At 38.6% G+C, this 14420-nt stretch overlaps 1 protein-coding gene across 6 annotated transcripts in view; it reads right to left on the reverse strand.

Moving 5' to 3' along the window:
- The window catches only part of UNC13B (unc-13 homolog B), a 250768-nt gene that overhangs the window by 143857 nt on the left and 92491 nt on the right, over positions 1-14420 (reverse strand). For all 6 annotated transcript variants that reach the window (XM_059411408.1, XM_059411409.1, XM_059411410.1 and 3 more), the window contains 4 exons: positions 13098-13215; positions 11778-11901; positions 8681-8754; positions 2143-2200 (listed from right to left, as the gene is read on the reverse strand). In XM_059411408.1, coding sequence (XP_059267391.1) covers positions 2143-2200; positions 8681-8754; positions 11778-11901; positions 13098-13215 — 374 coding nt within the window. The remainder of the gene's footprint in view (positions 1-2142; positions 2201-8680; positions 8755-11777; positions 11902-13097; positions 13216-14420) is intronic.

The raw sequence follows: 14420 nt of genomic DNA on the forward strand, positions 1-14420 counted from the left end.
ATGTGATTTGGTGAGTGCTGTGAAGTGTGTAAACCTGGTGATTCACAGACCTGTACCCCTGGGGATAAAAATATATGTTTATAAAAAATAAAAAATTAAAAAAAAAATAAATAAAAAATAAATTAGCCAATAAACATATGAAAATTTTTTAAATTTTTTTTTATTTGTCCAAGAGAGCTAGTGAGCACAAGCATGGGAGTGGCAGGCAGAGGGAGAAAGAAGGAGGAAGGAGAAGCAAGGAGCACAATGTAGGACTGGATCTCAGGACTCTGGGATGAGGACCTCAGCCAAAGGCAGACGCTTAACTGACTGAACCACCCAAGTGTCTCAAACCTATTGATTATTTATGGCCTTTTATTTCTACCAGCTCTCTTGGCATTTGATCTCCAATCACTGCAAGTGAACTTCAAAAAGGGTGCAGGGAGGAAAGGGAAGTGAAATCTCAATCACTACATTTCACATCTCATTAGCAGTCTTGGAGAAAGGTTGAAGAGATTAAAAAGGTCAAGAGTGCCTGGATGGCTCAGTCAGTTAAGCATCTGACTCAATTTGGCTCAGGTCACAATCTCAGGGTTGTGAGATCAAGCCCCATGTTGGGCTCTGTCCTGGTCATGAAGCTGACTGAGATTTTCTCTCTCTCTCTCCTTCTGCCCTCTCACTCTCTCTCTCTATCTTGCTAAAAGAAAAACTAAATAAATAAATAATTTAAAAGGTCAAAAATAACTCATTAGAATGAGTTCTGGAAAGGACCTATAGACTTTAATTCATAGCCTGGTTTTCAATTTAGATTCTTCTGGTCTCTTATGACCCTAAATGTTTGATAAATTCGAAGTCCTATATAGAAAAAAAAAGTTAGCAATAAGTAAAGTGAAAAATTGCAGACTTACTCTAAAGAAAGAAAAAATGTTGAGGTCTGCCACTGGTCTTACTTTGATCAGAAAAGTAGCCTATAAAATGGAAGACAACCAATGGACTGACAAACCATGAATGGAGTTTTCCTTCTCAAAAACACTATGAAGGTTATAATGGTTCCAAGTATTGGCTGTGGAGTCAGGTTGTCTGTGTTAGAATATTTACTTCACTACCTACTACCTATGTGATTTGTGTCAAATTACTCAATCTCTTTATGCCTCAGTTTCCTCATTTGAAAAATGGGACAACAGTAAAAACCATGTCTTAGGGTTATTTGTGAAGATTAAATAAATTAGTACATTTTAGTTCTGATGGCAGCATCTGGCATACCGTAAGATCTCAATTTATGTTACTATGATTACTATGGCTCTTATTATTACCCCTATTGCTACAATAACTACTACAACTACCACTTTCAACCAGCAGCTATTTAGAATTTGGCATCTGGTTCAGAAAAACTATACTAACACAAAAGAAGCACAAAACACACACACACAGTAGTTGAAAAAGTGAAAGACAAAGACTATACATCAGTCCTTTAGTGTCTCCTTAGGCTATTTTGAGAGATACTGAGAAGGGAGAACTACACCAATAAAACACAGCTCATTTCAAGAGTGAATCTTTGTAGTCTGGATAAATTAATCTCAAGAGAAATGACAAATTCTCTCAGTCATTCATCAAACTTTATTGTGGCTTTCTGTACTATGTATCAGGTATTAAGAAAGAGTCTAGAAATATAAAATAGAAGAATGTTTATGCCTATAAAAACTGTGTTCTTGCCAAAGAAATACAGATAGATTATAATATATAATGGGTTATACGATGAATGTATGCATAGGATACTATGGAAGTAGAGGAGCGACACCCAAACTAGACATGGGGGAGGGAGGAACAGCAGGAAGATTTCCCAGGGGTGAGGACATGGACACTGAACTTTAAAGAACAGTAACAGGTAAACGGGATAAAATGGGGGAAAAAAATCATTCCCCCATGGTAAAAGCTTTCACATGGAGATAAAAGATGAGCACCACTGCCCTGCTTATAGACGCACAAAACCAAAAGGACTCTTCCAAACACTAATGACTAGATAACCACTGCAGATATGGGCCTGAATAGGTATACCTCCAGAATATCTTTTGTTGACATCTCCACCCTCCCCAAAAAAGCCATGTTTGGAGAACTGACAGAAAGCTTTGATCAATGATATTCAAAAACAAGTTTCTCACTTACAACACTGGGCGGCAGCAGTGGGCAATGGCTTCCTCTGGTTTTCTTCTTGACTGGAATACTAGAAGCAAAAAGGAGAAAGAAAAAAAAAACACAGATAAGAGGCCCAAATACAGGCCAAAAAACAAAAAACAAACAAACAAAAAAAAATCACAGCTGCTTGTGAAAAGATTTAGTGCTTGACTAGAGTTAAATTTTTATTTAACAGAAACAAGTCATCCTGCTGATTTCCCTGTATGATCCTGATATATAGGCCAGACTGTCAGATTATGGCCCTTGCCCAATTGAACAGGCTAACTAATGCAGGAGAGCAGAGAGACTGTTTTGATCAAAAGCACCTGGGTACGTACCAGCTCTGCCAGACAGCCGTAGAAGGCTTCAAGGAGCCTTAAAGAGCTTAGGTAACTCAGTCCTCTGAGTTTTCTTATGGATAACATACAGATTTCCCCATTTGGGTGATGGAACCGAAAACCTCTCTGAAACGGGAGTTTTCCCGTCTTTAAAAACATAATAGTGCTTCTTTCCTCACGAGGTCATGTGGGAGGTAAAATTACTTATTCAAGCATGTAATGCAACATCTCATACCAACTACAGTTCCCTTTCCATTCTAGCCTCCCCAACCCAACACCACCATCACAACCAAAAAAAAAAAAAAAAAAAAAATACAGATTACTGAAGCCACTAAAAAAAAAAAAGTTCTGTAAAAGAGAGCATAACTAAATGCAAGTCTTGAGGATGGGCAAAATTTGTAAAGGCAAAACAAGAAAAAGGCATACACAAGTTAACAAAGGTACACAGTCTGAAAAACAAAATATTTTGATCAGAGCCTACTGGAGGATTCAAAAGACATAATTTGGTCCAGCAGTTTGCAAATATGAAATCTGGAGTTCTCATCCTGACTCTGCCACTTATTACTATGCTCTGATGTACTACTGGGCAAGACAGTTCTCTAACACTGCCAATGAATGAGTCACTCATTCAGCATAAAGTTCTTAAGAATCCATTATCTACAAAGGCCTTGACAGAGTTTGTACATCATGGTAAGGAGTTTGGATTTTATTCTAGTGTACTGGAAAGCCATTTATAATTTTAGACACAAAAGGGATATGATTCGATTACACTGTAAAAGTCTTTCTGGCTGTTGCATAAGGGAACAAGAGGAAAAGACTAATTACTGCAATAATCCAGATGAAAGTTTATGGCAGCTTACATAGGAGATATTAATGGTAAAGGACATCTCAAGTAGTTGAACACAAAATACAAAACACTTTTTGTATGTAAATATAGTTTTATATGTGAAGTACTTTATAAATTATTAACTATGATACAAATATCAGAGTTAGATACTGCCATTACTAATTCCAATAGAGAATAATGAGAAGTCAAGCACAACCTAAACAATAGTAATAGTAAATGCTCAAAAAGTTCTTGAAAGTTAAGCAACCCACCACTCAAAGGTAAAAAATGGACTTGGTTATAAATAGTAACCATTACAAATGAGGATGATTTTTATAGGTAGTACACAGATCTAACAGTGAGAAAATTCTGTAACTTTAATTTTTAATTCTTTTTAAGTAGGTTCCACACCCAAAATGGGATTTGAACTCACAGTCCTAAGATTAAGAGTCACATGCTATACTAACTGAGCCAACCCGGAACCCCCAAAATTCTATGACTTTAAATATTAAACTAGAAGAATTCATATTTAAGAAATGAAAGTAGAAGGATGCCTGGGTGGCTCAGTCACTTTAGTGTCTGCCTTGGGCTCAGGTCATGATCTTGGAGTCCTGGGATTTGTCTGCATCAGGCTCCTTGCTCAGTGGGGAGCCCTGCTTCTCCCTCTGCTTGCCTCTCCCTCAGCTTGTGCTCTCCCTTTGTGATAATACATAAACAAGATGCTTAAAAAAAAAAGACAATAGCAGATATTTTCAGAAGACATATTTCATGAATATTCTCTAGACCCAAAGCAGAAAGATGGAAAACCAACTAAAGCCTAATTAACAATATTAAAAGAGCTAAGGAAAAATCTATCATACATATGTACCAAAAAAACAAAAACAAAAACAAAAACAGAGGGGCACCTAGCTAGCTCAGTTAATAGAAAAACATACTCTTGAGGCGCCTGGGTGGCTCAGTGGGTTAAGCAGCTGCCTTTGGCTCAGGTCATGATCTCAGGGTCCTGGGATCGAGTCCCGCATCGGGCTCTCTGCTCAGCAGGGAGCCTGCTCCCCACCCCCTCTGCCTGCCTCTCTACCTGCTTGTGATCTCTGTCTGTCAAATAAATAAATAAAATCTTTAAAAAAAAAAAAAGAAAGAAAAACATACTCTTGATATCTTGGGGCTGTGAGTCTGAACCCCAAGTTGGGGGTAGAGTTTACTTCATCAAACAAATGAACAAACAAAAAAAACCATACACATACAGGAAAAAAAATAATCCTAATTATATCCAATCTCATCATGAATATAAGTGGACAATTCTCAAGAGATTACTAAGTCAAATCCATCACATTATTTATCTATAAGTATTATAATGTTAATATGTAAACAGATATGTTTGTACATTTTAAATGTGTGCATTATATGGTATGTGAACCCTATTTCAATAAAGCTTTTAAAAATAACGAGAGGGTGGGACGCCTGGTGGCTCAGTCAGTTAAGCAGCTGACTCTTGATTTCGGCTCAGGTCATGATCTCAGGGTCCTGGGATCCAGCTCCATGCTCAGTAGGGAGTCTGCTAGAGGATTCTCTCTCTCTCTCTCTCTCTGCCTCTGCCCCTACACCTGCTCCTGCTTTCTCTTTATCCCTCTCTTAAATAAACAAATCTTTCAAAACAACAAGAAGACGGTTATAAAGGAAGGGATGGAAGAAGTAAACTGAGTGAACTCCGAATCCTAGAACAGAAACAAAAAGCAAAAATCTTAGAAGAAGTTGAGAACCACAGACCAAGAATCACCATTGTCAGAACTTGTAAAATTCCGCAGTACTTGTATAAGTTATATTTGGTTTTTTATTGTTTTAACTTCTTCATCTGATCCTGCATAGTGACACACAGTAAGCCTATAAAATCAAAAGTACAATGTGGGGTTTTTTTTATATTTTATTTTTAAGTAATTTCTACACCCAATGTGGGGCTCAGACTCAACCCTGAGATCAAGAGTTGCATGTTCTACCAACTGAGGCAGCCAGGCATTCAGAAATGTGTTTCTTTAAGAGGGAAAAAAAGAAGATGGGAGTTTGGAAAACTGTATACCAGTCTACACCCAGGCTGTGGGAAAACAAAAAGCACAATGGGTAAAGTAGATATAATGATAAGAGTCTATGTGGCATTTGTCAAAGGATGAGAAAGATTGGAGCATTCAACAAACAAAAAAAGTTGAGGTGTTGGCTTAGACATGAGAAGAGTTACAAAGTTATAATAGGAAGCCTAAAGAGGATTCAGTTAAATTAAGAGAAAACCCTGACAAGAGTAATTTGCACTTATCACAAATTCTATTTCTTCATCTTTGATTTAACTCATTGTGTGTTGAACTGTGTACCTCAAAAAAATATGAAGGGGCTCCTGGGTGGCTCAGTGGGTTAAACCTCTGCCTTTGGCTCAGGTCATGATCCCAGAGTCCTGGGATCGACCCCCGAGTCGGGCTGTCTACTCAGCGGGGAGCCTGCTTCCCCGGCTTTCTCTGCTGGTCTCTGCCTACTTGTGATCTCTCTCTGTCCAATAAATAAATAAAATCTTAAAAAAAAAATGAATGTCTTAATCCCCAGTACCTATGAATGTGACCCTATTTGTAAACGGGGTTCTATAGATGTAATCCAATTAATACAATGCACTGTTGCCCTTACAACATAAATGTAAATTTGTACAGAGACATACCAAGAGAACACACTGTGAGGACAGACTGAGAGACAGAAAGGGATGTGATTAACAGAGGCAGAGAATGGAACAATGTGTCTTCAAGCCAAGGGACAGCAATGACTACCGAAAACCACCAGAAGGCAGAAGAGAGGCATAAGACAAGTCCTTAGAACATCCAGAAGGAACTGACCCTGCCAATAACTTAATTTCAGAATTCTAGCCTCCAGAATTGTGAGAAGATAAATTTCTGTTTTTGTAAGCCACTAGATAGTGGTACTTTGTTATGGCAGCCCTAGGAAACAAATACATTTATCAAAATATTTCGTTTTGGTTTCCCACACTAATCCAGAGATATTGGTCAGTCATTACCAAATGCAACAGCTCCATTTCACTCCTCATCATCATTTTTCTCAATAACACTTGACAGTATCAAGAATTTCTGCCTTGGGGCGCCTGGGTGGCTCAACGGGTTAAAGTCTCTGCCTTCTGCTCAGGTCATGATCCCAGGGTCCTGGGATCGAGCCCCACATGGGGCTCTCTGCTCAGCGGGGAGCCTGCTTCCTCCTCTCTCTCTCTCTGCCTGCCTCTCTGCCTACTTGTGACCTCTGTCTTTCAAATAAATAAATTAAATTAAAAAAAAAATTTCTGGGGCGCCTGGGTGGCTCAGTGGGTTAAAGCCTCTGCCTTCGACTCAGGTCATGATCCCAGGGTCCTGGCATCGAGTCCCGCGTGGGGCTCTCTGCTCAGCATCCCTGCTGCTCTCTGCTCAGCATCTCCTCTCTCTCTCTGCCTGCCTCTCTGCCTACTTGTGATCTCTCTCTCTCTCTCTGTCAAATAAATAAATCTTTTTAAAAATAAAAAAAATTTCTGCCTTAAAACTCTTTGTTCCATGAACCTTTTTCTCTTTCTCCCACTAACTCTCTTCAGGCAACTTTTTCTCCACCTCTTTGGTTTTTTCCATATTCTATCTTTGATGTTTTCCCAAGGTTTTGTCCTCATTCTTCCTCAATACTTCCTATATATTCTACCTGAGTGAATTCCTGGGATTCCAAATGCTACCATCATGTTCATGAATCCAAACTCTATGCTTATACCTCCTAACCCTATCTAACCCTGAGTTTCAAGTTCTTTCATGAGGTTGCTTGCCAGACATTTCCATTGAAATATCCACTGGCACTCCAAATTCTACCTTAAAATCAGATCAATCTTCTAACAGCCCAACATGCCCCAAAATGAAAATCTCATCTTTTCCCTTCACCACCAATAACAAAACCATTCCCCATTCCTGACTGCCCAGACTGAGTTGACTGTGTTCCCTTCTGTGCACCAGATTTCTCTGTGGAGATAAGACAAAATCAAGCAATGCAATACTCTAAGCATCCCTAAAAAGAACATACTAATAACAATATACAGTTGACTCAAACAAAGGGGTGTTACAGGCACTGACCTTCAACACAGGCAAAAGTTTACATATAACTTTTTTGTTTTTTAAGATTTATTTATTTAAGAGAGAGAGAGAGAATGAGAGAAAGAGAGCCCATGAGAAGCAGGAGGGTCAGAGGGAGAAGCAGACTCCCTGTCAAGCAGGGAGCCCGATGCGAGACTTGATCCCAGGACTCCAGGATCATGACCTGAGCCAAAGGCAGTCACTTAACCAACAGACCACCCAGGTGCCCCACATATAACTTTTGACCCCCCCAAAACTTAACTACTAATAGCCTACTTTTGACTGGAAGCCTTAACAATTAACAGTCAATTAAAGCATATTTTGTATGTTATATGTATTATATACTGTATTCTTACAAGCTAAAGGGGAAAAAAGTTCATAAAATCATAAAAGTAATAAATACATTTATAGTACTGTATTAATTAAAAAAAAAATCTGTGTACAGGACACCTGGGTGGCTCAGTCAATTAAGCATCTGCCTTGGGGTCAGGTCATGATCCCAGCGTCCTAGGACTGAGCTCATAAGGGCTCCTTGCTCAGCGGGTAGCCTGCTTCTCCCTCTGCTACCACTCCCCCTGCTTGTGCACTCACTCTCTTTTTCTCTCTCTCTCCCCACCATCTCTAACAAATAAAATAAAAATCTTAAAAAACAAAAATCTGTGTACAAGTGAACCCACACAGTTCAAATTCCTGTTGTTCAACAGTCAGCTGTATTTCCCAAAATCTGGGAATTAGCAGAAGAAATGCTTTTCTGGGTGCCTGGGTGGCTCAGTGGGTTAAGCCACTGCCTTCGGCTCAGGTCATGATCTAAGGGTCCTGGGATCGAGTCCCGCATTAGGCTCTCTGCTCAGCAGGGAGCCTGCTTCCCTCTCACTCTGCCTGCCTCTCTGCTTACTTATGATCTCTGTCAAATAAATAAATAAAATCTTTAAAAAAAAAAAATGTTTTTCACTCACCTGTGTAATAAGAGGACAGTTTCCCTAGTATAAGCTTCCACTCAGAGTCCTCAATCAGACTAAATACCAAATCAGCCATTTATGGGGGACAATGAGAAAAATAGAAGAAGTGGGAAACAGATCCTTCTAATGAATGTCCAGTGATCTTCCAGTTGCCTTCTTTCTTTAATGAAGCTTAAATTCTTTCATTTTTTAACATGCTCCTAGGTCTTCCCTAGGCAAACTATAGTATCCTAGAAAGAAATTTTCCCCATCTTTCTGTATTGCATATAAGGCAGTTCCTACCTCACTGTCAGCTCCCAAGACATTGATTTGTTCCAACTTGTAGGTCCAATATCTGGCTTCCTCCTCTGGGATATCTACCATGAAAAAGAAGAAACTAAATTACTAGGTTGTTAACTTAATCATGGCTCAATAATCCTTTATTCCATCAAATAATCAAAGTTAGAAAGTGATGGACTAATTATACTGGAAGGCTTGGTTCTTGCCATAAACTCATCTTGAATCTTCACAAAAAAACAAAATAAGGTACTATTACTCCCATTAGATCAGAGGACTTAATATTGTTAAAATGTCAGCACTGCTCAGCGTGATCTATATATTGAATGCACTTGCTATCAAAATCTCAATGATGTTTCTTTGCAGAAACAGAAAACCTCATTCTATGGATAAAGAAGATGTGGTATATGTATACACACACACATACATATACACACTGGAATATTATTCAGCCATCAAAGGAATAAAATCTTGCCACCTGGGTACCTCAGATGGTTAAGCATCTAACTCTTGGTGTTGGCTCAGACTATAATCTCAGGGCCATGAGATCAAGCCCCTTGTTGCACTTCACGCTCAGTGCAGAGTCTGCTTGAGACTCTCCCTCTCTCTCTGCTCCTCACTCTCTCTCAAATAAATAAATATTTTTTTTTTAATTTTTTAAAGATTTTATATATTGTGGCACCTGGGTGGCTCAGTCAGTTAAGCATCTGCTATCAGCCTGCATCACGATATCAGGGTCCTGGGATCGAGCCTTACACAGGGGCTCTCTGCTCAGCAGGGAGTGTGCTTCTCCCTCTCCTCTGCCCCTCCCCAGCTCATGCTCTCTCTCACATAAATAAAAAAAAATCTTTAAAAAAAAGATTTTTAAAATTTATTTGACAGAGAGAGAGACAGCAAGAGTAGGAACACAAACAGGAGGAGCGGGAAAGGGAGAAGCAGGAGGAGTGGAAAAGGGAGAAGCAGGCTCCCCACTGAGTAGGGAGCCTAATGTGGGGCTCTATCCCAGGACCACAGGACCTGAGGCAAAAGGCAGACACTTAATGACTGAACCACCCAGATGTCCCTAAAAATTTTTTTGAAAATAAATGAAAAACAGAGCGCCTGGGTGGCTCAGTGGGTTAAGCCTCTGCCTTCAGCTCAGATCATGATCTCAGGGTCCTGGGATCAAGCCCTGCATCGGGCTCTCTACTCAGCGGGGAGCCTGCTTCCCCCTCTCTCCCTGCCTGCCTCTCTGCCTACTTGTGAGCTCTCTCTCTCTGTCAAATGAATAAATAAAATGTTAAAAAAAAAAGTAACAGACAAAAGTTTAAAAAAATAAAAAGAAACATATCAACATTTAAAAAACATCTCTAGTTGATGAGGTGGTAAGAAATTTTCATGTTCTTTTTGCATACCTGTATTTTCTGAACTTTCAACATAATAAAAAAATCATGTTACTATTTTTAAAAAGATAATGGTATATAACTGAATAGAATATTTCACAGGCTTCTGAATTGTCCAAAAGAAATTTCCATTGCCAAAATATGGCAAACCGTAAGCTAAAAGTCTTCCCTTAGAAAGACCCTTTTTAGTTTTCTAAAAGATTTATTTATTTATTTTAGAGAGAGATCCAGTGTATGCATTTAAGCGGGAGGAGGGGCAGAGGGACAGAGAGGGAAGCAAACTCCCCACTGAGCAGCGAGCCCTACTTGGACTCTATCTCATGACCCTGAGACCATGACCTGAGCCAAAAACAAGAGTTGGAGCCTTAACTGACTGAACCACCCAAGCACCTCCCTTTCTTTTTTTAAATTAATTAATTAGTTAATTTTTTATGGCACCTCCCTTTCTTATGCCTTTTAAAACTGTATCCCCAAAAACGTAAAAAAATAAAAAAATAAAACTGAATCCCAAATGTGGTTATCATAGAGGCACAAGCTTGGCAAATGCACGTTCATTTATCTGAGGTTTTACCTTAACATTTATTCAAAAACCCATTTATCAGACACCTATTATATACCAAGCAACTCAAAAGATACCAAAATAAAATATACAAGAGCCCTCATGAAACTCAAATCTAGACAGAAATGTATACTGCCACCAATGACACGATGTAAGTGATGCAGTATTTAAAGAGAGGAATGTCCTTTTAAAATGCCTTGGTGCAGGGGCCCTGGCTGGTTCAGTCTGTGGAGCACATGACTCTTGATCTCACCGTAGTGAATTCAAAAGCCCCATGTTAAGCATGAAGCCTACTTAAAATAAAAATAAATAAATAATATAAAATGCAATGAGGATGGATTGACAGTGTGAGGAGCTCCACAGATCCACTCTTTAGCAAAACTGCATATATACAAAAATACTATTTTTGCCATGATCATGTATTTTTCTGTTCTTATTAAAAATTATTTATATTTTTCATTTAAATTCAACTTAGTTAACATAGAGTATATTATTAGATTCAGGGGTAGAATTTAATGATTCATCGGTTGCATATAACACCCAATGCTCATTACATCAAGTACTCTCCTTAATGCCCATCACCCATCTCCTGACCGATCATCCCTCCAGTAACCCTCAGTTTATTTTCTAGAGTTAAGAGTCTCTTACAGTTTGCCTCCCTTTTTTTCTTTTATTTTTCCATCCCCTCCCTTATGTTCATCTGTTTTGTGTCTTAAATTCCACATATGAGTGAAATCATATGGTATTTTTGGTTTTCTGACTTTAAAATTATTTTTTAAATATTTTTCTATTTATTAATGCTACTTCAATGTTTAAAATGACAAATCACAAGGTATACATTCACTTCAAGACAATGAATATTAAATTATCAAAAGAATAAATCTTTGTTCTCTAGTAAGCAAGTATTTCCTGTCATTAAAATATCAGAGAAACCTATTGACTTGAAGAGAATGCACTTAGTGTGGATTCTTTAATGAGTACCATTCTACAGTCTGCACCATTTCTGGGCTAGGTGTTATAGGGACTAGAGTAGAAAATGTCAGAATGCCCTCAAAGGAATAGCTGACAAGACAAAAAATACAGTAATGAGACTAGCAAACAATTTTTAACAATATGATAAAAAGTGTTAGGTGGTTTTTAAAGTCTAATTCAATAGACTCACCAAAAGGCAACTCAAATCTTGTATCAAGCAAAATCTTATGAGGAGTCGGGTTTTTCGTTCCACAGATCTCATCATCTTTCATCAATGTCTCTGCCTCCAATGTGGACCACTCCCCAGGCCCTTCCTAAAAAACAGAGATCTAAGATTAAACTTTATTTCTTCATGACCCCCCTCCTCCTGTTTTAAGAGTTGGGTGTTTTCTTCTGAATGTCATTGTTGGAGAGCTCCTGGAGACCACTCACATCCTGATGAGGCAAACACACCACTGTCACTATTTGTCTCTGCTGCTATGTGGCTTCCGTTCTCCCTCTTTGGCGGAAGAGAAGCTTACACCATGCTCAGCTCTCTGCAAACCCACTGAACATAGAATTCTGGAGTACCAAACTCAAAAACCAAACATCTCAATAGATCAATATGTAATCTGCACAACTTTTAATGGCTGTGTCACTTAATATGTATTACTACTTCTAATCAGTAGAGAGCTACTAACATTGCTACTTAAAGTAGACCTGAACTGGAGCCACAATAAAAATAAACTTTCCATCTGCCTAGGGAAGTAGAGATAGCTAGAATTAAAAGAATTTAGGAAAGAGAGGCAGACCTTCACTATTCCTACACCCAGAGAGAGCACACAGTCAATGTTAAAGCCAAACAGGAATATAATACATTTTTTCCAGGTTCAAAGTGAGTGTGTATGGGAATATGATGCTGAGTTATGTTTTAATCTGGGAAAATGGAGTAGAAAACCACTCTTGGAAATAATGTATAGAGCCAGGGTAAATAACAATTGCTATCCATGGTAATGTCTTAAACTCTGTTAGGGTTACATGTGGAAGATGGAAGACTGAAAGCAGTTCCCTGGCAATTTGTGATTCAAAGAAATAAAGCAGAGAATGGGATCCAGGCTAAGGAATTTTAATGGAACCTCTCCCAGGATAGCATCTTAGAGGAGAATGCAGAAACCAGAGGTATTAGATCACAAACATATACTTACTCCCCCTCTTCTCTCCTTTTCCCTCTGATCTCTCTGTCTCTCTCTCTCCCACATACACAGTACTCAGAAGGGGCTATCTACCTGATATGTTCTAAAGAGATGTTCTGGCACCTCTGAGTTCAGTCATAAAACAGAGAGAAAACAAGAATTAAATAAAATCTATTAAACCTCTGTGTGAGGTTAGGAATAGGCTGGTTGCATGCTCACAAATTAGGAAGGGGGACAGAGCAATCTGAGATGCATGGTGAATATAAGCTGAACGGAGCCAGGACTGGGACAAGCACAGGCTAGAACTGTACCTCCAAATGGGCAATGCATCGACTGACCTCATCCGACTGACGAACAGTCTTCAGTGCAATCCACACGGTCCCCACCATGGTGTCCCAGATCAGTCCTTTGTTCCATACCTCCACACTTAGACCTAGGTCCAGGCGACTAATTTCACTGAAGGAAAAGAAGAAAGCCCTTTAAAGAAAGCCAGATAGGGGTGCCAGGCAGTCTCAGTAGGAAGAGAATATGACTCTTGATATCAGGGTTGTGAGTCTGAGCCCCATGCTGGGTGTAGAGATCACTAAAAAAATAAATAAATAATTTTGAAAAAAAAAAAAGAAAGCCAAATAATACGAAATATGTATCTCCTACATCTACATCTCCTGTTTTGCTATACCTTGAATACTTTCTCACCAGGATCCTATTGTCAGGAAAATCAAAATGTCCCAGAATGCTACAACATTCTTCAGGTTCCTAGAAAACTATGTAATTATCTATACAAAAATGCCTTTGTCCATCCGTCCCCTCTCCTTTGGAACTACAAATATGGTTAGATTAATGCACTTGCACAAAAAAAGGCGGGGGGTAAATAATAAGGGCATTACTGCTAGGCCTGCAAGTCTACAATCTCTACCCTTACTAACCACTTTTATATGTTTTATTATTAATAGTAACACTGCCCTCAACTTACACTTACAAACTATATATAGGAAACTTAGGAAAAGGCAAGTCTTCTTTACAAGACTTATGAAAGGGATTCCAAGCAGAAGTAAATGGGCCCCTGAGAAGATCTAATTCTGATGGGAACTTGTGGTCAGAGGCAGGTAAGGAACACTAGAGTATACCAGTTCACTCTGCACTCAGCCCCTAGAGAACCCAGTTAAAACACCGTTCCTTCTAAACAAAATGTTTGTCAGAGGATAGTTATAAACACAATGATTATCCTGTAATAACTAGGAAAAAAATTTCTGAAAAGAAATTCCAGAAAGGGCCACTAACCACAAGCAAAAATAGCATCATACGTAGTAGAATATCAGCTTGGAAGGGCCAACTTAAATATAATTATAGTCTTAAAGGGGAACAAGCAAACACTTATATTATGCTAAAAACATCCTCCAAAAGGCTTTTATTGAAATAGTTATTTGAAAGGAAATGCAAGAAACATTTAAAAAAATTCTAGCAGATAAAGTAGAAAGGTATTCTCAGTGAGACAACAGCTTTCATTACATGAAGTTTCAAGTTCACAGTTTCCTTTTTTTTGTTTTTATGGTGAAAAAATTTGTATTTAGATTTAGCCAGCTCGACTCAGTTTAGATGACCCAAATTTTTTTGGAAACATCCAAAGCATTACAGTCAGGAGCCAGTCAAACATATGCCTT

Source organism: Mustela nigripes, chromosome 9, assembly GCF_022355385.1.
Source record: "Mustela nigripes isolate SB6536 chromosome 9, MUSNIG.SB6536, whole genome shotgun sequence".
Lineage (NCBI taxonomy): Eukaryota > Metazoa > Chordata > Mammalia > Carnivora > Mustelidae > Mustela > Mustela nigripes.